The following is a 24,648-nucleotide window of genomic DNA, read 5'->3' as shown; positions in this document are numbered from 1 at the left end:
CAACATTGGCAAGTTTAGGCTTTTGAGAGGCGTCTGGATAATTAGGAATGTATTCCTAGTCTGCTGCTTCCTGTTTTGATGCCATATTGTTGTTGACATTATTGGCATGGTGGCTAAATTTTCATGTTCAAAATGGCCGTGACCCAGTAATGTACATACGGAAAACGCTTAACCAACAAAAGAGAAAAATCACTGGGAACAAGGAGAGAGTTTAATTTTGCTCTTTCTTGTCATCATATTGACCCTTGTGTCCCTCAGCCACTGCAGAGATTACTCACGGATTCCTGGCAAACAGTAAATTGGCAGTACTCTAGTGAACTACCAAAATCTTTAGGTACCACATATCTAAAGTGGAAGATAGATTTCCTCTCTGCTGGTAGTGTTTCTGCATTATGCATTATGAGATTTCTTCTCAGCAGTTTCTGCATGTGCAATTCCTGCCATTTCACTTCAATATGGATTTATAGTCCATTCCGTAGTTCTGCACCTGAGGAGTAACTAGATGTTAGGGAAGTTGTGGATTTACCTGGGAGATGCACCAAAGTCGAGACTGTCATTCTGCATGAGGGTTCGGCACTAGTCCTGACATCTAAAAAAATGCCTTTAGTGGCTGTGGCACTATTTGATTTAAACAGCAGATAATTTATGAAGCTATGAAGTTGTAAAGTTTTTTGTTTTTCTTTTTTGTTTCAAAATTATTATTTCGTACTATCAATTATATTCAGTTCTGGAACAAAGAAATATGAATAAAAATTGTGGGAAATTGAACAAAAAGCAAATTTTACTAAGTTATAGATATAACCTGGTTTTATACCTGGTGGCATTGGAAGGACACAAGGACATTCCATTTGGCAAAAGCTAAAAAAAAGCCTTCTTGGTGAAATCCTCATTCCTGAACTACAATTGAAAATTTCTTCTTTTTACATGGGGGCAGTTTTTTGGATTGGGTTGTTGGTTTGGGCTTTTTTTGAGTGGGGATGGAGGGGAGCAGCATGATGTCTTTTCCTTACTGTATTTCATACCAGACCAAGATATGAGTCTAACTATAAAGGAAATCTCACTTTGGGCTAAGTCTTTCCTTCACAGTTGAATTGATGGCAATTAACTTGATTTTACAAAAAAAATTGTTATCAATCTACTACTTGTCTTTGGGGTTACAGAGTAAACCTGCATTTATTTTACAGGATTTCCTATGGTACCCAGAAGTTAATGGCTCTATGAGGCAACGTATCAAAACTTGGACTGAGGTTTGCCCAAAAAAAAAATTTGTATTTTAGGAAAATATATCAACTGACTGAGGATTACTGCCTTTCTTTTTTTTTTTTTTCACACACATAACAGTAGTTAATAGGAGTCCGACAACTGCAGCATGTTGTGTATATTCAGTCAGTTACATACCAGAGATCTGAAATTTGGCATCAAAATAATGAAAGGAGAATGTTTACTGGCATATATATTTCTGGGCATCTCCTGGTCTCCCAAGGATGACTTCACCTGGACCAGAAAACCCTACTTCCTAGCAACGGTGAAGCAAGAGCTGAAAGAGTTTTACTTCGATTGGCGTTTCACTTCCTCTGTGTCTGTGATGACTTTGCTTTTATGTGACCAAACATTTCTCATCCTTATGAATCCTAACTTGAGATATCTTATTATTCTATTATTTTATGTTTATGTTAATTTGAGTGTTCCAAAGTGAAAGACAAAAGCAATTTGCAAAGTCAAGAATGCCTTGATTACTTTTGTTTTAAATACTTGCTTCAAATTACTGATTATTTTCATGTTTTAGTTATGAAGCAGGTTGTCATTTGGGATGAAATAATGTATGTAATTCTGGTAACAAGTAATATGTTTACAGATTGACAACTAAACTGTGCTTGTTTCTTCATTTGTTGACCTCTAAATAGTCTGGAGTTTTTTTAGTAATGGCCCTCGGTGATTCTTTTACTGCTGTTGGTCATTCTCACGTGCCTTCCATCAAGGTTGATGAAGTTATAATTTCTTTTTCTGTGATTACTACAAAAAACCGAGAGCTGCTAAATGCTCACTGTGCCAAAGCAAAACTCGTACTGAGGTGATCAGCATTGTTTATTCCTTCTACTTTTTCATTTGAGTACATATTTTGTTCCTTGTCCTAGACAACTTTCAGACCTCTGGAGCAACAATTATCTATTCTGGTTTTGCGATGGGTTTATAGTCACCTCAGTCAGTACAACAGCTGAAACAGATGTTTGGCATCTGGGAGGCACCAAGAAAAAAAAGTACTTCATCTACTTGACCTTAGGAGAAGCTATTTAGATATCTTTTAAAGAGAGCTTTTGCTCCTAAATTGATATTGATTCTAAGTGCTTATAATTTGTGCTTTTGGAGATTCTGTTACTTGAAAATATTGGTGTATTGCAAATTGATGTCCTCTGTAATATATCTGCAACTCATTCTTTTGTAACCATTAACTGATGGACAGGTTGAGTCACACAGTTAAATAAGATATGAGTCTTAATTAACTTGCTTACTAGAATAATAATTTGCAAATATTTTAAAACTAATTTAATTTTCCTTTATGTCTTAGGGTTCTGTGGCAAAACCTCATATAATTGTAGCAGGAGCTGCCACGGTAAGTTATACATATATGGGGCATTTTATTAAAGAAGGAGAGTCACGTAGGATAACTTTTATGCTCTCGAGTTGGTTACATGATGGAATTGTTAAACCCAATTCATAATAAAAAATATACTCTCAATTTTCTGTTATCACATGTAGTTCTAAAGTATCAGATATATTTTAGTATAGCTGTGCAACATAAATACTTGCTTTTTGGTAGCAATACTGCTGATAAGCATTGGTTAGCTTGAACCTAGCTAATAAAGTAGCTTATTCAAAAGCAGATTATGCATTTAAAAAGGTAAATAAAAGTACCTGCATATTTACCAAGATGCATTTTCAATAAACTCTTCTCAGTCCCCAAATACTGCTTTTGACCATGGCCCAATCTGGAATGCTCTTTTTGAGCGCACACATATTTCACCTAGACTTCTATGGGCAAAAACCTGAATTTTACATGAAAAGTGAGATTGCACTTCCGGAATCTTGTTGCACTGCAAGTTTCCACCACTGCTATGGGCTGCAGCGCCACAGAAAACAGGGTCAACAATGACCTGAAGAGCTCTCCTAACCCAGCAGTTAGCCACAAGGCAAGATCAGTTATACCCATGTTGTGCTTGACAAGTCAACCAGTTCTTTAAAACTTCCAGGGATGGAATTTAACAGCCCCCGCAATGTAGTTTGTTCTAGTAGTTGGCTGTGCTGGGAGACAAGAGTTGCACAGCTGCTCATCTTATTAATTCCACATTTTAATGTCCCTTAATTCCAAATATTTCAGAACTGTAATTTATAAGGAATTAGCTATTACAATTTCATACCAGCTCAAATGTAGAGGGGGAACATTGTGTTCCATTTTAAATGAAATCTTTTGAAAACAAGTTGGCGTGGAGACACTTCAGGCATTCTACCGTTCTGGAAGCTCCCAGGCATTCCAGTCTAGAGTGAATTCCTCTAGTTTTAGGGGAAGGTCATATATGTATGCGGACCTCTATGCATTTCTTGAGGGATCAGAAATTCTCTGTTTCGTTACAAATGAACCCCCTAATTCTCTTCCTTTGTAGAAGCCACATAAATCTTTGAGCTTTATGAACCTTAGTAAGCCTGCAATATCTCCACACAGTCTGAGAATCTACATAGGATGATTTCTAGTAAATCACCATCAATCATTTCCCACAGAAAATGCCATTATATATGGATAGTGTTCCAGCATGCAGATCAGATTGCAAAACTACAGGACTCTTAGCTAAAGAACTCCTTTTATTCATACATATACCATAGCCTTACCTTGTTGTCTTTTGCCAGCAGTTGGAGATGCAAACCAACAATATGCACATGATGCTGAGTTCTTTATAAGACCAGTATATTCACACATTAATGTGGTATCTAAAGTTGGCCAAAGATAAACATCACCTGCTTTAAGAGACTTGCAGAAAAATAAAGTGCTTCAAAAATCTGGTGCATTGGCAAGATTACCATGGCTAGCACTAGTGTGGTATCCTGCTTCTAGACTAAACTGGTGTGTGCCCTTGGACTTGCCAGCATTTTGAATCCTACCTGTATGTTTCACTTAGCTGTCCATTTGGTTTGGATATGTCTGTTTTAAGATGTCAACTGCATAAGAGTTCATAAATAGAAGCAAATTGTTACACCTGGAAAAGCTCCAGCTAGTACAAAAGTCAATCTTCTGCTTATTTTGGGAAAAAGAGATGCTCTGAAAGTGTCACTACAGTGTTCTGCTGCTTAGTTCATGACTTCCTGTTGAACAGACTATGCTTTTTAAAATGCCCATTTAAGTACTGTAGGTATTTCACAAGGAAAGACTTAGCTACTGAGAGAAACTGCTTTTTTTTCTTTCCATTGTGTGGATTCTCAAAGCAGCTGCATGTTATTTGGTTTCATGAAATATTCATTTCTGTTATCACAAAGTTGATTGATCAGGGTGCTTGGTTTACATCAAAATTTTTATGTAGATATTTGTAAATAACTGGAGTTCTGTACATTCAGACTTTTTTTTTTTTTTACAGATTTTGACTAAATCCATATAGATACATTAATAGCTAAATCTAATTTTCCTACAGTGTGGGAAATTCTTTTCAGAAGTTAGGAGCAAGTTTCGTGTGGCCATAGTGTTCTCCCAGTCTTTTCACATAGAAGACTGAATCAGAAATTAAAATGTCCCTTTTCTTTATTTTTTCCTTTGCTCATATCTGCAAAACAGATGGGAATATTGGAACTAAATTCCACTGCAAGTTTTGCTTGCACACATCTCTTCTTATGGTCGGTTTTCCCAGAGTAAAATCAACAGCATTGGCTATGATTTTTACATAATTTGACTGTCTTTGCTACTTCAGCATTGTTCAAAGTCAAGGGGCTTTTAATGAAAACATTTTACATCTTTTAATTTATGAAAAATCAAATACATGTTAAGTTGAATATTATATACTCTGCTTTTAAATGATCTGTTTGAATGTTGTTATTTGTCTAGACAGCTACGTGCTCCAAAATAGATTTAAAAGCACTTTAAAAGTGAAATATAGCTACTAACAGAGCAATGGACTTAGGTAATTAAAAGTCCTCAGACATCCAGATTCTAAATCTCTTTCTTTATTTCTCCAGTGGTCTATCAAGATTCACAATGGCAGCAATGAAGCCCTCACACAGTACAAAATCAATATCACTTCAATTGCACCCCTTCTGGAAAAATTAGCAAAAAGTAGTGATGTTTACTGGGTCTTACAAGGTAAAGTAATGAAGAGTAGGTAACAATTTGTACTGTCAGTGTCTATGGAATCATTATCTTGTAGCATATAGAAAACTTAGTACATACTGCTTGCTTGCTGAGTGGAAAGGATGTTGGTTAAATTCTTGTCTGGCCTTTCTTGTAGCCTTAAATAGCTGACACCTAACTAGCTGTTACTAATGATGGAGATTTAAAAGCTCCATCAGGAAAATCTTTTCCCTCCTGAACTCAATTCTTTGTCCGCTTACTCTCAGACTCAGTATGCCAGGTCTGTTCTTCCTGTGCTGTGCTCCAAACATGCCTCCTGGAAGTCAAGAACACAGTGCATAAAACAATTGTACTCTGTGTTTCTATTAAATTTCCAGGTTACATAAATACTAGGAGAGGTTCAACAAGTGCATTCACTCTGTGTGTCTAGAATGAATAGACATGTTTTAGGGAATGTAGAGGATTTAAGTCCCTGAGGTGAAACTTGCTTCTGTACACTTAACACTGAGGAGTTAGAATGAGCAACCAGAAATCACAGTTCATAAGGAGTCTGTGAGATTTTTATTATGGCACTAAGCTTACGCTCTTTTGCCTTTCTTCAGTAATATCTGTGACACTGAACAGTGAGCTCAGAGGTAGAATCCGTTCCTGGTTTGTCCGCAATAGGATGTATCACATCACATTAGTTAGAAACTGAGGCAGAATTTGATCCCTGATAAGAATATACCCAGTCACATCCAAGCTCCTGTCAAATACAGTTCTAGAGCTTAACCCTTCAACATCTTCATCAACAGCCTGGATGAGGGAACAGAGTGTACCCTCAGCAAGTTGGCTGATCACACCAAACTGGGAGGACTGGCTGATTCTCCAGAAGGCTGTGCTGCCATTTCAGTGGGATCTCGACCAGCTTGAGAGGTGGTCAGAGAGGAACTTCATGAGGTTCAACAAGGACAAGTGCAGAGTCCTGCACCTGGGGAGGAACAACCCCATGCACCAGTACAGGCTGGGGATTGACCTGCTGGAGAGCAGCTCTGCAGAGAGAGACCTGGGAGTCCTGGTTGATAGTAAACTAACCATGAGCCAGCAGTGTGCCCTGGTGTCCAAGAAGGCCAGTGGCATCCTGGGATGCATCAAGAAGAGTGTGGCCAGCAGGTTGAGGGAGGTTCTTCTCCCCCTCTACTCTGCCCTGGTAAGGCCTCATCTGGAGTACTGTGTCCATTTCTGGACTCCCCAGCTCAAGAGGGACAGGGAAGTGCTGGAGAGAGTCCAGCCACCAAGATGGTCAGGGGACTGGAACATCTTCCTTATGAGGAAAGGCTGCGGGAACTGGGGCTGTTTAGCCTAGAGAAGAAGAGACTGAGAGGGGATCTCGTTAATATTTACAAGTATATAAATGGTGGGTGTCAGGAAATTGGGACATCCCTTTTTTTGATGATATCTAGCAACAGGACAAGGGATAATGGGATGAAGCTGGAACACAAAAAGTTCCATTTAAACACAAGAAAAAACTATTTCACTGTGAGGGAGCACAGGTTGCCCAGGGGGGTTGTGGAATCGCCGTCCTTGGAAGTCTTCAAAACCCGCCTGGACAGATTCCTGTGCAACCTGCTCTAGGTGGATCTGCTTCTGCAGGCGAATTGGACTAGATGATCTCTAAAGGTCCCTTGCAACCCCTACCTTTCTCTGATTCTATGAACTCAAATCAACAGATTTGCCTTCTCATGCCTTTCAAAACCATGTTTATCTAAACAGAAGCAATTAGCTATGAGACACATCCCACCGTTCTGTTCATAAAGATCCAGTCCATTTAAGTCATCTCTGAGCTCTTCAATGGGGCAAATCAGAGGAGCAGCAGTCTGTATACACAGAGTTGTCTAGACATCGATTATCCAAAAGCAGGCATGAGGTAGCTAAAGTGAGGTGATTTACAGCTCATAGAGTGTGTTTCACCAGAGTTACAAACATCAGCAGCTTTTCATAGCAGCTTACTTATATCCAGCTGACCTTTTTTTTGATCTAGAAGCCTGTATAGCTTTGTGTTAAGCTCTACGTAGTTTCTAAAGCCTGCAGGCAATTAAGTGGTCTTCCATTCTTCTGAAAAACAGATTCTGCCATCAGTTGAACTGGAATCAGCATGAGCAAGAATAATATGCTATGGACTATGACTTAGAAAAATGAGAAGCTGGTTTCTTCTGCAGTAATTAGAGGGTGTGAGAGATTTTATATTTTTTTTCCACGTGTCTATTCTGCTGCCTGTCTTTGGTCTTCTTGGCTTTGGAATCTTTCCTTGGGGGATTCCATTACTGATAGAAGGCATAAGCAGCTCTGCACTTCAGCATTATATGCTTTTCATGGGTTTGGGGAAATTAAACTGGCATTCATGTCTTGCCAAAGCTTTCAAGTCTATAAGTACATATGCATGACTAGGGAATGGTGATAAGAACATTTCATCATAAAGAACTATTTACTACTCTAGTTACTGTAACAGTCACTCATTCCTCGCTGTACACTTTTTCTGTACCATTAAACAATTATGACTACCTAAATGAAAGCAGGCTTTGTAACTTGTGCCGACCAAATGTATTTATCAAGTAGAACATTAATGTGCTTGTCCTTTGTCCTTTCAAATTCAGATCCCGTTTATGAAGATATGCTGAGTGAAAGTCGGAAAATGATCACTAATGAGAAAATAGATGCTTATAATGAAGCAGCTGTTCATATTCTGAACAGCAGCTCCCGAAATTCCAAAGCTAAAGTTAAAGTGTTCAGTGTATCAAAACTGATAGCACAAGAAACTATCATGAAGTCTGCCGATGGCCTGCATCTCCCTGAATCAAGCAGAGATACGGTTAGTGTTTTTATTACTGCTCAACCATAAAAAGTAAGACTTAAAGTGAGTGTTCTGAAATGGCAGACAATCTGAATGTAATGATGACCTGCATGTTCTTCAGGAAAATTTGTTCAGAAGATCTCAATAGGTGGGAGGGCAGCCAGTTATATAGGATGTTTAAAAACCACATAGCAAACACATTAGTGCATAGCTATTTTAAATCGGCTGTTAATCCACTAGATCTTTTAGATCCTGAGTGCGAACTTTGTGCCTCCATCCGCCATTGAATTAGTTAGGGTAATAATGAATTACAAAGCAGTGCTTAGAAGTAAGTCTTAGAATTTTCCCTTATATGCCTATATAATTGGGTTTAGTGAGCATGAAAGGGTAAGAAAACACACAATATACACCTTCCTGATTACATGGAGTGCCACTGACTTTATTTCTTAATTTATTTTTGACCTAGCAATATAGATATGCATGCAGTGAGCGTCTCAGAGCTTTGTTGGTTTGCTCCTCTTGTGAAAGAGCTCTCCCACTGTGTCACTTTTATTTCTACTGCATTGCAGCTTTCAGTTGCTTTCAAATACTGCATGAACTGAAAACCATCTCAATACAAGTTTAAATCTCACTGTCATGTTTTAGAGACTTTCATTGCTGTGCCTCTTCACGACCCACGTTTGTTGAGCTGTTTTTCATTTATAGTCATGTTTAGCTCTTAATAGCTCCTTTTGCAGTTATTTGAGAGAACCTTTCTGTTGTAAGGGTTAAAATTGGGTCTTTTGGTTTACCTCAAGAAGCTCAAAGGTTTCTTATTCAGAAGAGATATTTTGACTCTACTGTTAAATGCAACTAGGTGTATGGGGGTACTGTGAAATTGTGTCTATGTAATGTCGATGGAATTGCATGTGTTTTATGTCAATGCATGATCTAGAAGAAAATTTCTTAGGATGAAAATGTTAACTTTTTTATTAGAGATTAATTGGCAAAACTTCTTATTTCTTTGACAGAATGCAATGATTCTTATGAATGTCTACTGCAATAAGATAACAAAACCTATTGATGGCTCCTGCTGCCAGCCTCAGCCTCCTCTCACTCTGATACAGAAGTTAGCATTCTGTTTCTTTACTTTGTCCATGATTGGATATTTAATTATCAACTTAATTCATCGGAGTAATTATCGGAAGAGCAAGTCCTGCACTGATTTGGAAAGTGGAGAGGAGAAGAAACCTGCTGTCAGCACTCCTTATGTTTCTACTTTAGAGATGCTTTTACACTCCTTCTGCAAACTTGGTCTAATCATGATATATTTTTATCTATGCGACCGAGCAAATCTATTCATGAAGGAAAATAAATTTTATACACATTCATCTTTCTTCATCCCGATCGTCTATATCTTGGTCTTGGGGGTATTTTATACAGAGAATACCAAAGAGGTAATGATCATGTTGACATCTAGCTTGCAATGTTTCCCAGTTTGAGTGTAAATAACTACTTGCTAAATGTTGAAAATTAATTTTTCAAAGCCAGTATCACTCATTTGCCAAAGATGCACTCACAAGCAGTATAACATTTGCATGGATTTAGGCACAACAGCTTTTGGAAAACACAGGGATACGAGCGCTTACAGCTATTGTTACTCAAATTGGAAGTGAGCACAGCTCAGGTACAACAGAGTGTCAAGCTAAAATCTGGTAGATCTATGTCCATTAGACAGAAGGCTTTTACAATTGAGATGTCTTGAAGACCCGCCTGGACATGTTCCTATGCAACCTGATCTAGGTGAACCTGCTTCTGCAGGGAGGTTGGACTAGATGATCTCTAAAGGTCCCTTCCGACCCCTACCATTCTATGATTCTATGTGTTTACCCAGAAAGTGGTTTATTGTTTTGAACACTTTCTCCTCATTTTGTAGACGTTTGTTGTACTGTTTGGAATAGCAACACTCTTGTTTTGTTTTGCATTAGACTAAAGTGTTAAATAGAGAGCAGACTGATGAATGGAAGGGCTGGATGCAACTTGTTATTTTGATTTATCATATCTCTGGAGCAAGCACTGTAAGTGACTGGAATTTCATACTTTTTGTAAGTGAGAATGCAGTTTGGGTATGTTACTTCAAAAGAAAAGTAATGCAAATGTATATTAGAATTGAATAGAATCAATAACTTTTGTTCCTATAGTTCTAAAAATGGTATTAGCAGAATTAGTTTTTTCTCTCTAAGGGTAGATTTCATTGATAAGAGCATTTTATGCATTACTTGACCAGGAGAAAAATATACTTATTTCCTCCATGTAGAATATTATGTTAATTTATTTTTAATTGCTAGCAACACTTTTATTTTCTGAACTTGAAACTACCCATTTTAACTCTCTCAGCTGGTAATAGAATATGGCAAGTGTAGACCAATAAATAGAAGAAATTTATTTTAATGTCAGGGAGGTTAAGACACCAGAAAAGCTTAGTAAGGAACAGAAAATTATGTATCGTAATGTTTCTTTTCTTAGTTAAACCTGATTTACTACAATGCAGAAAAAGCATAAAATAAGGGGGGAAAACGGGAAAGCCAAAAAGCATTTACATGGCCATTTCTAAAAGTTACTTTACTTTTCTCAACAGTTTTTACCAGTGTATATGCACATTCGTGTTCTGGTCGCTGCGTATCTGTTCCAAACAGGTTATGGGCACTTCTCATATTTTTGGATAAAAGGAGACTTTGGTGTGTACAGATTGTGTCAGGTAACAACATCTACTTACTGTTTTTATAAAGGAATTTGTTCAGAGAAAAAACATCCTAGTGTATCTGTGCTCCCTAAATAATGTGACACCGGGTTGCTTAACCAAGGTTTGCACATTGCAAATGGCTGTTGTTTCTATGGAATCTGTCCCGTTGAATTGGTGGTGTGGTGGTGTGTATCTAATACAGACATATAGCAGATACATAATACTTAACAATGTAAAAAATTGAAGTGTGTAGGCTTTAAATTATCAAGACAAATATTTTCCAATATACAATGATGGAATATTCATTACCAATGGGATGAAACCAGAGCACAAAAAGCTCTATTTAAACATACGGAAAAACTATTTTAGTGTGAGGGTGAGGGAACGCTGGCACAGGCTGCCCAGGGAGGATGTGGAGTCTCCTTCCCTGGAGATCTTCAAAACCCACCTGGACACATTCCTGTGTGACCTGATCTAGGTGGACCTGCTTTTGCAGGGAAACTGGACTAGATGATCTCTGACGGTCCCTTCCAGCCCTACTATTCTGTGATTCGATGGTTGTAGTAGCAATTTACAATGCATAGCAATATCCAGGCAGGCTTCCAAAGATACTGTATTGGAGCTTACATTTGTTAATAAAGATGGAGAATTTTGACACCATAACCATACTGGAGAACATACCTATTTTTGTCGTTTCCTTCCTAGGTTTTGCAGTACAGGTAGAATTTAAAAAAAAAAAAAATCTTTTATTGCTGTTATGTGTTCTGTTGTCATGTAACTCAGGTCCTTGTGTTCATTAGTCTACAGCCTAATTGCAGCACTGATAATGACATTACCCTAGCTTTAAGTGAGTGAGCCCAGGTAGCTGTGGGACTGAAAGCAGAGAGGTATTAACAGCACTCAGCAGCTGGAATACTCTGTCCCAGCCTGAGTAGTGGTCAGTTCTGCTTTATGCTGTTTTCATGGCTAACTCTACCCAAGCAGGCAGCAAAGGGAAGGTCCAGTATCACAGAATCAGCCAGCACACTTACGTTGCATTTTTTGTGTTCCTTGAAGTACTTAGGCATGTTTCCACTGAAATATAATGAGCATGTGAAGCATAAAATATGCAGATACTTTTTATAGAGTGCTAAAGCACAGTGTCCCCCATCTTTCAGTTTTGCCTCCCAGTTTGTATATCTTTTGTCTTCTCTGACACCCTCCAGGTTTTATTTCGTCTCAATTTCTTGGTTGTGGTACTGTGCATAGTGATGGACCGACCTTACCAGTTCTACTACTTTGTGCCATTAGTCACTGTCTGGTTTATGATCATTTATGCCACCTTAGCTATATGGCCTCAGATAGTTCAGAAGAAAGCAAATGGTAAGATTTATTTTTTTTCTTTCTCCTATAAAACATTTCCATGTTACTACAACAATATCCATACAGAAAATTCTACTGTTAGTAGTTCTCAGTCTCTTTGTTACATAGTCAAAATATGTTAAACAGCTGTTAACAGAAATACAGTTTGAGGTAGGTTAATTACATGTCAGTTGAAAAAATGTAACAGCTCATAGCTAGACTGTCTCTGGTTACAGTCATATTTTAATAGACTGGTCAGAAATGTGTTCTATCAAGAGTTTTAACACTGCTGAATGCAAACTGAAATCCTGGGTTGCACTGGCTGTGCTGGCTGAGGTGGGGGCTGCGATGTCCCAGCACGTATGGTGTGAAGAGCGTGTGTTTAGGCTTCCCCACTCTGCATTGCCAATATGGCTCATCCATCTTCAGCACCAGTTCTGCCAAATAACAATGTGGGATTTGTTATCTTCGGATCTTAAATGAACTGTTAGAAGTACATCTCATCATACAGATATTTTAAATACAAATTGAAGGGAAATCCCATTTTATTTCATGCATTGTTCATTGAAAAGTTGTCATCATGAGGTAAATGCTTATTTTTTAATTCAGCTAAATTAGGACTAAAACCTTAAGAGTCTTACATCCTCCTACCCTACTGATGGATTAATTCCCAAACTTTATAATCTGCAGATATGAAAGTGAAGTATACAAAATGCACATTAGGAACAGATGTTGCAAAAATATAATTAGAAAATAGTTTTACAAGATATCTTGAAGGCAAACAGCTCCAATATTTTTTTTTTTCAACAAAGGCATTTCTGTTCCAGATACAGAGTAATTACTGTTGTGCGCTTCAGAGCAATGGTGTACTGTGCAACTACAGCTTTCACTTGTGTATGTCCCTGTTTTCAGCTGCCAATTTATATGGTGAGAGAGGGAGACAATCTCTGTTCCAGTGCTGAGAGGGAGACAATCTTTGTTGCAATGCTGACTCTTGGGTAGAGCTTAATATCAGTTGACAGCTTTAAGAAGCAGTTTTTCAGGCTTCTCTTAATGAGATACTTGTCCTTAATGACCTGCATTTGAGCTTTGGAAGTCAACTGGTACTTCAGACTTTAATAATACATATTCTACTTATTTCACATGACAAAAGCTGTTGAGCATTTTATTTATGTGTTTACATTCACTTAGAAATAAGCACTGCCTGTGCAGAGCGTTTGGAAAAGTAGAGGCTTTAAAGTAGTGTTTCTGTTGGAACATCTAAATTCTCTTCTTTCTGGATGCATGTTGTCCCTAGTTTAAATATGAGGCTTAATTTAGGAATAATAGGTTATTAATTGCTGTGAATTTTTATTTTAATTGCTTAAAGTAAAATTTAATATGTAAATGCAGATAGTGTAGACAGAACATTTCTTTATTGTTGTATCTATTACAAAACACAGCGACACTAAATATTTGGCAGTCATTATTTAATGTGCCCTGTGTTTTGCTATTGAAAATTTGATGACTATATACTGATTAATTTCTTTCTTTCTTAGGGAACTGCTTATGGCACTTTGGTTTGCTGCTGAAATTCATTTGCTTACTGACATGTATATATTTTCTGTCTTATTCTCAGGTTTGTAAATTTTGCCTATTTTTATCCTTAATGACCTAAGCGTATATTACCTAGCTCTCCTTTTTAATGTGTTCATAACTCATGTATTTATCCTGTAATAGGAACACAGAAGAACAAAAATGGAACAAAACTCCAAAATTTTCATATTTGAATTGATGTGGATGCTGGAAAAAACCCACGATTCTGTATCTTAATTATCTGGTTTTAGTGCTTGACTTGTTTTCAGTATAGTGCTACAAATAGAAGGAATACAAAGGTCTATGCTTTGGGGGTGGGTTGGGGTTTTTTATGTGCTTGAAGTTACTGGGTTTTGCTAGCATATGGTGATTTTGTAATGCTAAGATCTGTGTCTCTCAGAGACCTGCTGTTGGCTGTGATACTTCATGAGAAGATTGACTCTAATGCTCAATTAGCAACTTACAGCATGCTGTAAGTGTACATGATAGAAATAAGGGCAGAGTTTGTCACTCCATGATTTCACAGTGGGGCTTAGTGTGGTGTTTAATCCCTCACTGATTTCAAGCCTGTTGAACTGTAGGCTGCCTTCATAGACTATGCATTTGTTACCCCATCACCTCAGTAGATCTCTCCCTTTAAGCCTGCAGTACAAAAGGAAAAGCATGCCAATACCTTTATGGGAAGCAAAATGGAAACCCTCTGTCATCTGAAGAAATCTTTTTTTGGGTTTTTTTGCCCTCTGGGGGCGCTTCTAAGGAAGCCTGTTATTTTGCTGGTGTCACATAGCTAGTGAAACAAGGACGCAATAATATTAAAAGACAGCACATTGTTTTCTGTTTAGTGAATAGAGTTGACATCAGTGTTAATGCTTTTGCTGTGTTTATTTTTTTTACAGGATGTGTTTGAGAAGATATTTTCCTTTTGGCCACTGTCCAAGTGCTTTGAACTGAATGGGAATGTCTATGAATGGTGGTTTAGGTGGAAGCTGGATCGCTACGTACGTAACGTTTCAATAAATTTATACTGGTCTTTTAAGTGCGTTTTTTACTTTGGGGAGTAGGGAGGGTTGTCTTTCTTCCTCCAGACAAAGCACAAGTTTGTCCCAGTGGATTGTTTAATAGAAGACTAAGCTACACCCACCTTACTTCTGCAAACATCTATCAAAGCCTTGCTTAAAAGATTGTTGTTGATGTATTTGCTGCTGTATCCTGCCTAGTTTGCTTTCATAAAGTGACCTAGATATGTCTTTTCGCAAAAATTTTACTGCAAAAATGTTAACACTTCTGTCACTTCAGGTTATTAAAATACAAGGCAAATGATTATGGTGGCTTTCTTCATAATTAACTTAAAAAAATATTAAGAATATATTGCTTTAAAATGAGAGTCTTGATGCACATAGTTTTAAAATGGTTTTCCAGTAGGAAAGTCCTTTATTTTTAGTTACTCACCCTACTAAGTGAGGAATAGAGCAGGAGCCACTTGTCTTTTTACTTGTCTTCTTGGTGAGTTTCTATGATGGGAGCATATATCTGCTAACCTTATCCCCAACGGGGTCACTCGCACACTTCTCCCTCTGGCGGTCTTCAGTAACTGAAGCTTACAGAGCACACAGTGGTCAGTCCTGGGCTGCTCCCATCAGCAGCACACACTGTGCAGCCACATTTCAGACTTGGAGCTTTGCTGATTGTGAACAGTATGTGTTCTGTGATGCTGCTGAGGAAGAAGTCCCCAAATAAAGACAGGGGACAAGCACCGCATGGGCCTGAAACAGTATCATGTTGCTAGCTAATGAGAACCTGGCATAAGACCATAAAACACTGTTGAGGAATTGTGTCTGTGAGAGAGGGAAGCACTTTGTGATGCTTCTTCAATGTTTTCACCTGCCAGCTTGGGAGAAGGCCAGGGCTTCATGGGTTTTCCACCAGAGAAAACCCTTTTCAATGCTGGCATAGATTGCAGAGGGGATAGTAGGTACTCGAAAGCTTCTTGCAATTTCACTGTCTTGTTTTTAATGGTCTGTGAAGCATTAGCAAGAGTACTTTGAGTTAAAAATGTCTCTTATGACAACCTAGTGTAGAAGGCTTTTGTTTGTTTCAGTAAATCTGGGAAAAGACCATTTGACACATAAGCTTTGGTTTTACAAATACAATTATTATGTATCATTTCTGTTCAGAGTTTGTACCTGGAGTACTTGTAAAAGCCATGAAATGTTCATTGCGTTCTATTTGTCTTTTCCAGGTGGTTTTTCATGGAATGCTGTTTGCTTTTATTTATCTGGCATTGCAGAAACATCAGATGATATCGGAAGGAAAGGGAGATCCTCTTTTCTCTGGGAGAGTTTCCAATGTTTTATTATTTATTTCAATTGTATCTTTTTTGGTATGTACCTAGTATAAGTAGTATCAAGTCTGTAAATCTCTAAAGGATAAATTTTCTGAAGTTTTGTTTACAAAACATATGGATTTAAAAAATCATCTCTTGATCTGGAGATATTTCAGTTGTGTTTTTGTGTGCAGCCCCTAACCTGTCTCCTCACCAAAGTATTTTTCCTTTCAGTCAACTGTAGATGAAAACATCCTCACTTTCAGTTCATTGCAAAGGTTACATGAAAATGGGAACATAAAAATAATGTGGTAGATAATGCAGCTGTTCCCTCAGCTCTTGATTTCTTATCTATTTGTGATGAAAAAAATTGTCACCAGTATATGAGTATCTTAGTGAGAAGTATGGTATTCATCAGTTACAAAGAAGAATTTGAGAGAAACACAAAACTAAGCACAATATAGGGGTTTTTTTCCCAATACTGTTACACATCTTAGTGCACTGGCTTCTGCTGAAGCACTTCAGAATAGTTTACCTTGTGTTTCATTTATACATGTTACATGGAATTCCTACGCAGACTGCTTTCTGTGTCTTTTAGACCTACTCTATTTGGGCTAGCAGCTGTAAAAACAAGACCGAGTGCAATGAACTACATCCGTCTGTTTCTGTGGTGCAGGTAATTACAATCCTCTTCCTTGCAGTGACAGAATCTGCTCTCGTTTGGGCTTTTTTTTAAAAAAAGAGTTTTAAAATATATCTTTGCTTTAGCATGGAACGTCAGATATTGAGCTTCATTCTCAGGTCTGCAAGTGAAAAAGGGTTTAGCTCTATTTCTTGCTGTTTTCATTGCCCTTAAGCCCTGAAATCGCATGCTGTGATATGCTTTTGGTTAACCTTGGTGTCTTTGGTGTAGACTTCATACGCATTGTTCAAGTCCAGACTCAACTTTTGACTAATTGCGTAGCAGTGGAAGAAAAGAAAGCAGTAGGGAAGCATAAATGTTTGAGAGCTATTAGGGAAGGAAGCAACCTATGGGACCCTGTAGTCACTTTTAGCAGAGAAGTGGGACACGGGCATGCGTGTGGCTCTCTTTAGATTTTCCTTTTACAGTGTCACCTGCCCTGCTCTACTCTAGCTGTCTGAGTCTGTTCCCTCTTGATTTTCTCTTTTCTTTAAAAGTTTGTCCTGCTGTCTTGAAGAACAGTACGTGTGACTCAATCATTTAGTGTCAATTTGTCCACCTTGACATCATCCCTTTAAAAATTGAGGGTTCACTCAGATTTGTGGCAACCTTCATTTTAGGCCAGTATGGTATAACATGGTTTGGGATCATGCCTAGTTGTTGTACAGTACTGTCTAACAGCACCAAGGCCATGCTTCTACTGAAGGTGTACACGGCTATGCTAGAAGAATGTGTGTAAGTGATTTGAATTTCAAGAACTACTTTGTGAAGTATAAATCCCATGGATTTTTGTTTGGTTTGTGCATTTATTAGATCTTAGTGAAAATGTAACACACCATGCACTTTAACTTGGAGAGTGAAAATTAATAACCTTGTGTGTTGTGTGCAATCTGCTCATCATCCATGGTCACTATTTCCTTTTTCCTTTTCTTTTAAAAGATTTTAGCTTTTGTCCTCATCAGGAACATTCCTGGGTATGTCAGATCTGTGTATAGCTCCTTCTTTGCCTGGTTCGGCAAGATCTCTCTAGAGGTGAGTAGAATGATCAGAAGTACAGTGAATTGAAATTGGAAATGTAAGGTGGTTTTATTATCTAAATGGTAGCATAACATATAAATAGTCAAAACGTGTATTGGCTTATTTAATACCAGGCTGTTATGTTTGACCTCTTTTAGCATTGCAACTTCCTTCTGTCTACATGTAAAAATCATAGTTGAAGTTGCGGTCTCACTGTAGCAAACTCCTTACACTGGTCTGGGTGAAAACTTAGGGTTCTGGCAGCGGGGAATTAATGCTGGAGTAAGCTGTGGTGTATACACAGGTGGAAGATAAAAATGTAATCCAAGTAAAGAATCAGTATGAATTATACTGACTAGCCTACTTAGAACACTTAAAAAGTGTTTTCCCTAGAAAGCCTTCTGCATTGATAAACTAATGGAATGTTACAAACAAAACCCCTCTTGGTGCAAGTGTTATCTTGTGCCATTAAATGTCTGGTTTGAAACAGTAGGAATTGCCTTGCTTTGCATTTTATTTGTTGATTTCTAATATTAAATGTTTAGTTTTATTGTATTACTAAAATCTGTTTTACAAAGGGAAACGGAACTTAGAGAAACTCACTGCAGTACAACACTCTGTATGTAGGAGATGTTTTAAACTTTTTTTTTACGGATCATTGTTCTGATTCCTGGTGAGCTTTAACGTGCTGGACAACTCCAGGGTCCTTTACATTCATCTTGCAGCTGAAGCATCATCTTTTACTTGCAGGCATGTCAGTGCAGCCCCTCACCCCATCTGTTCTGATGTTGTGTAACCGATGCTCCCCTGTGCTGTGTTTGTTTAAGGGCTGAGCAAACCCATTGTACTGCATACTGTAATAGACTAATGGTTTTGTCTTAAAGCAAAGATATGTGGAAAAAAGCTCTCAAACTGTTATTTAAAGTCTGACTTAAGCAGAAGTACAGCGTGTCCATTGATGCAACAGTAATAATTACATGTTTTTCTAGAAGGAAAAATATTTTTCTGCTAGTTTATTAAAGGCACTCTCTTTTCTTTCAGCTTTTCATTTGCCAATACCATATTTGGCTGGCTGCAGACACAAAGGGGATCTTGGTGCTCATTCCTGGATATCCTATGTTTAACGTTCTTGTCAGCACTTTCATATTTGTGTGTGTGGCACATGAAATTTCTCAGATCACTAATGACCTAGCACAGATTGTGGTTCCTAAAGATAACTCAACTCTGCTGAAAAGGCTGCTATGCATAGCTGGATTTTTTTCTGGACTACTTCTCTTCTCAGCATTGCAAGATCAGTCAAGGCATTAAGTTGAAAAGATTCTTGGAAACTTTCTTCTGGTTTACTTTTGTGTCTGCCTGAATGAAAATTCTCAACTGGAGGTACAAGAGGACATTTAAATGAAGTGTGAAAAATGTATATAGTACAAATGCACATATTTTCTGTGGAAATAGCCTTCTCAATCTGAGAAACAAGAATGCACTGTACAGAGTTGCATGTGAAAATGACAGTTTTCTACTGGAGATATGTTTCTGTTTACATATCTGTTTGAAAGTGACAGGAGGAAGTGAAGTTCAGTGGTTTCAATAGCGTGTGCGCAGGGCGGCGTTCCCCCTCCGCGGGGCAGCGCCGGGACCTGACACCTGCCGCCATCGCTCCCTCCAGGGGACAGCAGCGAGCACACCGCTGGTCCCGCGGGCGCGGCCGCCCTTAGCTGATGAGAAACATGAAGTTACTGGTAAACCAGGGCATTTTTTTTCTGAACAAAATCGGAACTTTTTTGTTGTTGTTGTTTAGAAATGAGTATTTTGGGTGGAGGTAGTTTGTTATATGAAACCCTTTATTAGAGAAAGTAAGGTCATCACCAGTTCAGTGACTTAAGCTTACATACAAGTTTACGTAATATTTTGTGGTTTGTTTTTTTTAATTTGTGTTCAGCAAATGCAGCTAATTCTGACAATTTTTTATGAAAAAAAAAATTTTTTTCCTAAGATTGTTTGCTTTTTCATATATGTTCCACTAATTCATTCAGCTGTGTGCAGTTCTCTCTGCAATCCCAGTGAGCAAACAGCTGAATAATTTTCAGAGACTCTGTTCAAGATGGAGATTTTTCCAGCCTTTTCCAGTCAGATGAAATCCCATCATCTCCACTCCATCAGAGCTTCAGGAAACAGGAGGGTGGCAGAGTGGCCATCTTCAAACCTCTCTCGCAGTGTGTAGGTGACCTTGAAGTAGGTCTCATTAGGGAACCAGTGCCATATTCTGTAATTATATTTTCATTTAAAAGGATGTGAGCTGAGGACACAAGTCACTCTTGATATCATGGGGAAGAGGGATTGAGTTGCATGCAGATGGTCGAGTCTCAGAATTACAAATTAAAGGAAGTAGGAGCTGTTTGTAGGAACCTTTTTTCCCTTTTTTTGCAATACCCATCTTATTAACTCTTTCCTTTAGCATAAAAAGTAAAATTGAAAGAACCAGCCCTTCACTGTGGCAGTGACAAGCTGGAATTTACCTTCCTCATACTCACTTCTTTCCTGTTTGTGGTTTTGCTTCAAGTGATAGTTTGACCTCCAGTTGCTTTCTTACCTTGTTCTTCTGCTGATTACTTGTTAGCAGTCAGAAACATGAGCACAATATTATTTTCTGAGCATATGTGCAATTACATATGACTATAAACAATATGAATCCTAACTTGTACTGTATATACTGTCACATGCATGGTTTTGATCTTATTTATCCCAGTTAAGAAACTGAATTCAAACTTGCAGACACAACTGAGTGCAAAAACAGTTAAAAGAATGGCATCGTGTTTTTTCAGTTTTGGTGAAGAGTTTCTCTTAAAGAATGACCAGTCACTCATCCTAAGAAAAGACAAAAATAAACCATTCACTTCCCCCCCAACCCAGCAGTTTTACTGTCAGCTCTGTTGAAGCTATTGGAAAGACTCTCAGCTATTTGTTCCTTCTTTGCATTCCTTCGAATGTTTGGAAAGTTAACCTCCTTCATCCGTGCTTTGGAATGGCTGAAAGAAACAGTGTGGGTGAACACTGTAGTGGGGGACGGGTTGCATAACCTTCCTTTATGCCAGTATTAGGAGCAACGGGGAACTGTGAGTTTGAGGGATGATGTTTGTTTTGTTCTTCACAACTTCAGTATTGTAGATATAATTTTATTTATCTGTTGTACAGATTTGGTTAAAAGATTTATTTTTAACGTTTGAAATAATGCAATTGTTTACTATTACTGTATGTGGGATAAATATATTTTCAGGTTACGTAAAAATATGAAGTAATTTAAACATTAAATAAATGTGCTGTGGATGCTTATTTTTGTAATGGGAGCAGCATCAATTAAGTAAAAACTTTTTATTGCTTGACTCTAGCCAGGCTAGAGTTCACTGTTACACCTGTCTGAAAATACAGGACAGTATTGCAGCTTCTCCAAAGTGAGGTTCTGGATGCCATTGCTTCAAGTGAAACGCAGACACTTACTTGTATCACAGATTTCTGATGCAACACAGGAAGGAAGATCCTTCTGTAGTAAATAGCACAGTCCCAGGTCTGATGAAACTACAGCTCCCAGCAGCCCAAAGCAGCTCTGGAGCTCACGGGGGTCCTGGGCAGAACTCTGCAGTGGACGCCTCACATACTTCTTCCCCTGGGTCACAAGCTCTTGTGACCCTTGCGGGTGAGCTCTGTGGAAAAGCAAAGCAACACAACTGACTGGGCTCTTCTACAGGCAACATCAAGAAGCCCATTCTTAAGGTTTGTTCAGGTTTAGGCTTCAGAGAAGGGGCTCCATGGTGATAACTCCTCTGCCCAAAGCTCCTTGCAAAATGAAGATGAGATCCAAGACAGGCATCTGAGCCTGGCGGTGTGCATCCAGCCCTCCTTCCCAGCCCCGTTCAGCATCTCCCCCACCAGCACGCAGCAGCCCCTGCGCCTCCGCTTCAGCTCCACTTTGGGGCCACTTGTAGCCACTGTACTGTGACACAAAGCTGCCTGGGCAGCATCATGTAAAATAATGAGGCATCAATGGCACTGCTTCACATTTTCCTGTTTATTAGGTTTTACATTTCATATATTTACAGAGACATCCCTAGTGCTTGTTCGCTAATTTGGTTGCAACTGTCACTTGATCAATACAATTTCATACTGTCATCATACATCATTAAGAGGCTGTGAACAGACGGTTCAGCTATCAGCACCTTTAGCTCATTTTTTAGCTATTAAGTGTCTTTAGCCAGCTTTATAAATCTGTGCTTCCATAGTAATCATTTTAGTAAGTAAAAATAAATAATCTGTTATTAAATTTACGTCACATAACTGAAGCTTTCACTCATAAAAGTGTGCTTAATATCCATCATCTGCATCCTTGGCTTCCTTTCAGAACAAGTAGAGCATCCACTGGTACAAACTGATTATGCAGAACAGAATATCCTTAAATGTATTGGTGCTGGTATTAATACAAACAAGATGGGAGCAGCTCAACTGGTAGTTAATTGATTGTCGTGTCATCCTCAAGTTATTAGAAATTGTTATGATCCAAACCCAATGCTATTTACAAAGTTTAGTCTTATGTTGCGCTAAAAATCACTATTTAAAATCTGTTCCATTCATCTCTGTTTCAAAGCACTGTCAGCTCATAAACTTGACAATAGGAGTAGAAACTAATAGAAACAAGTAGAAACCGAATGCTGAGCGTACTCAGATTTTTCAAGCTTGGGTAAGAAAGGCACAGTATTAATTTAGTTAACTAAAATCTCAGGGTGCAGTTTTCTAATTCACTTTTCACCAATAACCATCCCAGCTGCAGGAAAAATGAGGGGTCTCTTAGGAGGCTGATTGGTGGATGACATCTCTCTGGCACCTTTTGGCGGAGGTAGGCATGCCACTGAAGGTGAGGAGGAAGGGCTCTGTTAACCTAGTCTGTTGGCTGTGCTCAGTATTTTGGGCAGCCCTGCAAACTCCAACATTTAAAGCTTAATAATATCCAAGTAAGTACAATGTACTGAGCACTGATCATGTACTCCACTGCAATAGTCAGCATACCAGGGGCACAAAAGGTGCCTAATAAGCAGCTCAGGACTTAACTGTCTGCCAAGGAGTTGCACTCAGGTCTTATGCAGATCAACACAGCACTGTGTTCTTAAAAATGTACCTAAAAAAATGTTTGTGTTTTGAAGGAACAAGGTTGTAACTGTGAAAAGACGAAAAAAAAAGGCCAGTGACTACTTTGGTAGTCAATAAACTTCTTTTACAGTTTCTTTTCAGCCTCAGTCTTAAATTCCTAAATTACTCAAAATTTATCCTAGTAGACATCTCCGAACCTCAGCTAAGGAAAGGTAGCCAGCATTTACAATGTTAAAGCAGCCACAGCTTTCTGCTTACAGTGCAATGACCCCATGGACATGCAGCTTCTGAAAGAGAAAAGATTACAGGAAAGAGACAAAGCATGTCAGCTTAAGCTAATCTAGTGCTTTGAGGTACAAGCCCAAGAACCATTGGTGTGAGCTGCTACAGCTGGAAACCCTCAAGTCTTGTGTTCTGCTGTATTTAAGGATTTAAAGCAGCATTAGAAAAACATCACTATCACCATCTATTGAAAAATAAAGAAACCTCAGTTCTGAGCCTTTTAACAAAATTCATATTATTAAGCTTTCAGCTGCGCAGACAAAAGCCTCTGAAAGTAGCCACTGCTCAGAAAAGTACCTATTTAATTAACTCCTTTTTAAGGTGCTAGAAAATAATCTGTGGTTTACTCCATAGATAATTCTCTCTCTTCTGCTTCAAAAAGAACAAAGAATGCAGAGGGTACAAAAACCAACCTGCACTGGGGCACCAGGAATGTCACCAAAACAGTGTAAAGAATATTTTTAAAAAGACCCCTGTATACTGTAACAAAACTTACCCTTGCTTACTTGCAGAGATTAATTTCTACCTACAGTTGTTTGTAAGTTTCTTCTACCACAACCAGAGAAGTGGACAGTTTTTAAATTGTTATTGCTTACAAGATGTCAAATAGGTTAAATAGCTGGTAAAGGAACAGAAATGCAATTTTCAACAAGAACAGTTTTAGGTTTTTGGTTGGGTTTGGGGTTTTTTTCATCAAAAAATAACTTTGCTCATTACATGTCTATAATCTCTACAAAAGTACTGCTTAATAAATGTGGAATACCATTTCTGAGCCTCATATTGCACAAGTTCACATGCTTATACACAACTGCTTCTGGTGCACAAACGTAAGGCAATTAATGACATCATCCCATCCAACAGGGCCTGACACCCTTTGAACCTCGAGCTTAGTTTGAAGTTTTGATTTCCCTGTTAAAACTTTCAGGAGAAATCCCAAGACAGGATAAAGTTTGATATTTATTAGTACATATATTTGAAAGATTATTTTCTGAATGTAACAAATATAAAAAGTTATCAGTGTTTAGAAATTGTCAAAAAATGTCTGAAGTACAAAAGGATACAGTACATTAGTTACATGGAAGTGGTTGTACTCTCTGGCACTGAAGTCATCTAAATACTGTGGGCATGCACAACATATACCAGAAAAACTCATGCATCAGTCACTACAAATCAGTAACACAGCTTGCTGCTTTCTCTGATTACAAATTCATTGCTTCTGTCAGTTTTCTTTCCTCAGGAATACCATTTACCTGCAAATAGATGAGAATTTCTATAATCCATCGGGGGCAGATGATGCTTCGAGTGGTAGCACAGCACTTAAATACTATTTATTAGTTTTCTATAAACAACCACATTGGAGAAATACAAGTACAATCATAACCAAAAGGTAACATACAGGTGAAAAGGCTTTGCTTGC

At 38.2% G+C, this 24,648-nt stretch overlaps 2 protein-coding genes across 7 annotated transcripts in view; one reads left to right on the top strand and one right to left on the bottom strand.

The window, feature by feature from the left end:
* CASD1 (CAS1 domain containing 1) overlaps positions 1-21,143 on the top strand; it is a 33,861-nt gene extending 12,718 nt beyond the window's left edge. The window contains exons 5-18 of one of the 4 annotated variants that reach the window (XM_061997080.1): positions 1,185-1,247; positions 2,567-2,611; positions 5,215-5,338; positions 7,960-8,174; positions 9,167-9,592; positions 10,124-10,213; positions 10,774-10,893; positions 12,084-12,240; positions 13,758-13,837; positions 14,691-14,792; positions 16,034-16,174; positions 16,716-16,793; positions 17,739-17,831; positions 18,858-21,143. In XM_061997080.1, coding sequence (XP_061853064.1) covers positions 1,185-1,247; positions 2,567-2,611; positions 5,215-5,338; positions 7,960-8,174; positions 9,167-9,592; positions 10,124-10,213; positions 10,774-10,893; positions 12,084-12,240; positions 13,758-13,837; positions 14,691-14,792; positions 16,034-16,174; positions 16,716-16,793; positions 17,739-17,831; positions 18,858-19,124 — 2,001 coding nt within the window. In that variant the 3' untranslated portion in view covers positions 19,125-21,143. Of the gene's footprint in view, positions 1-1,184; positions 1,248-2,566; positions 2,612-5,214; positions 5,339-7,959; positions 8,175-9,166; positions 9,593-10,123; positions 10,241-10,773; positions 10,894-12,083; positions 12,241-13,757; positions 13,838-14,690; positions 14,793-16,033; positions 16,175-16,715; positions 16,794-17,738; positions 17,832-18,857 lie in introns of those variants that run through there. The other 3 variants (XM_061997079.1, XM_061997081.1, XM_061997082.1) reach the window with 3 other exon arrangements.
* A 718-nt stretch (positions 21,144-21,861) lies between these two features.
* The window catches only part of SGCE (sarcoglycan epsilon), a 38,180-nt gene continuing 35,393 nt past the window's right edge, over positions 21,862-24,648 (bottom strand). For all 3 annotated transcript variants that reach the window (XM_061996885.1, XM_061996886.1, XM_061996887.1), the window contains one exon: positions 21,862-24,481. In XM_061996885.1, the coding sequence (XP_061852869.1) occupies positions 24,465-24,481 (17 nt within the window). In that variant the 3' untranslated portion in view covers positions 21,862-24,464. The remainder of the gene's footprint in view (positions 24,482-24,648) is intronic.

This window comes from Colius striatus, chromosome 5 (assembly GCF_028858725.1).
Source record: "Colius striatus isolate bColStr4 chromosome 5, bColStr4.1.hap1, whole genome shotgun sequence".
Lineage (NCBI taxonomy): Eukaryota > Metazoa > Chordata > Aves > Coliiformes > Coliidae > Colius > Colius striatus.
This window is presented reverse-complemented; position numbering and strand designations above follow the sequence as displayed.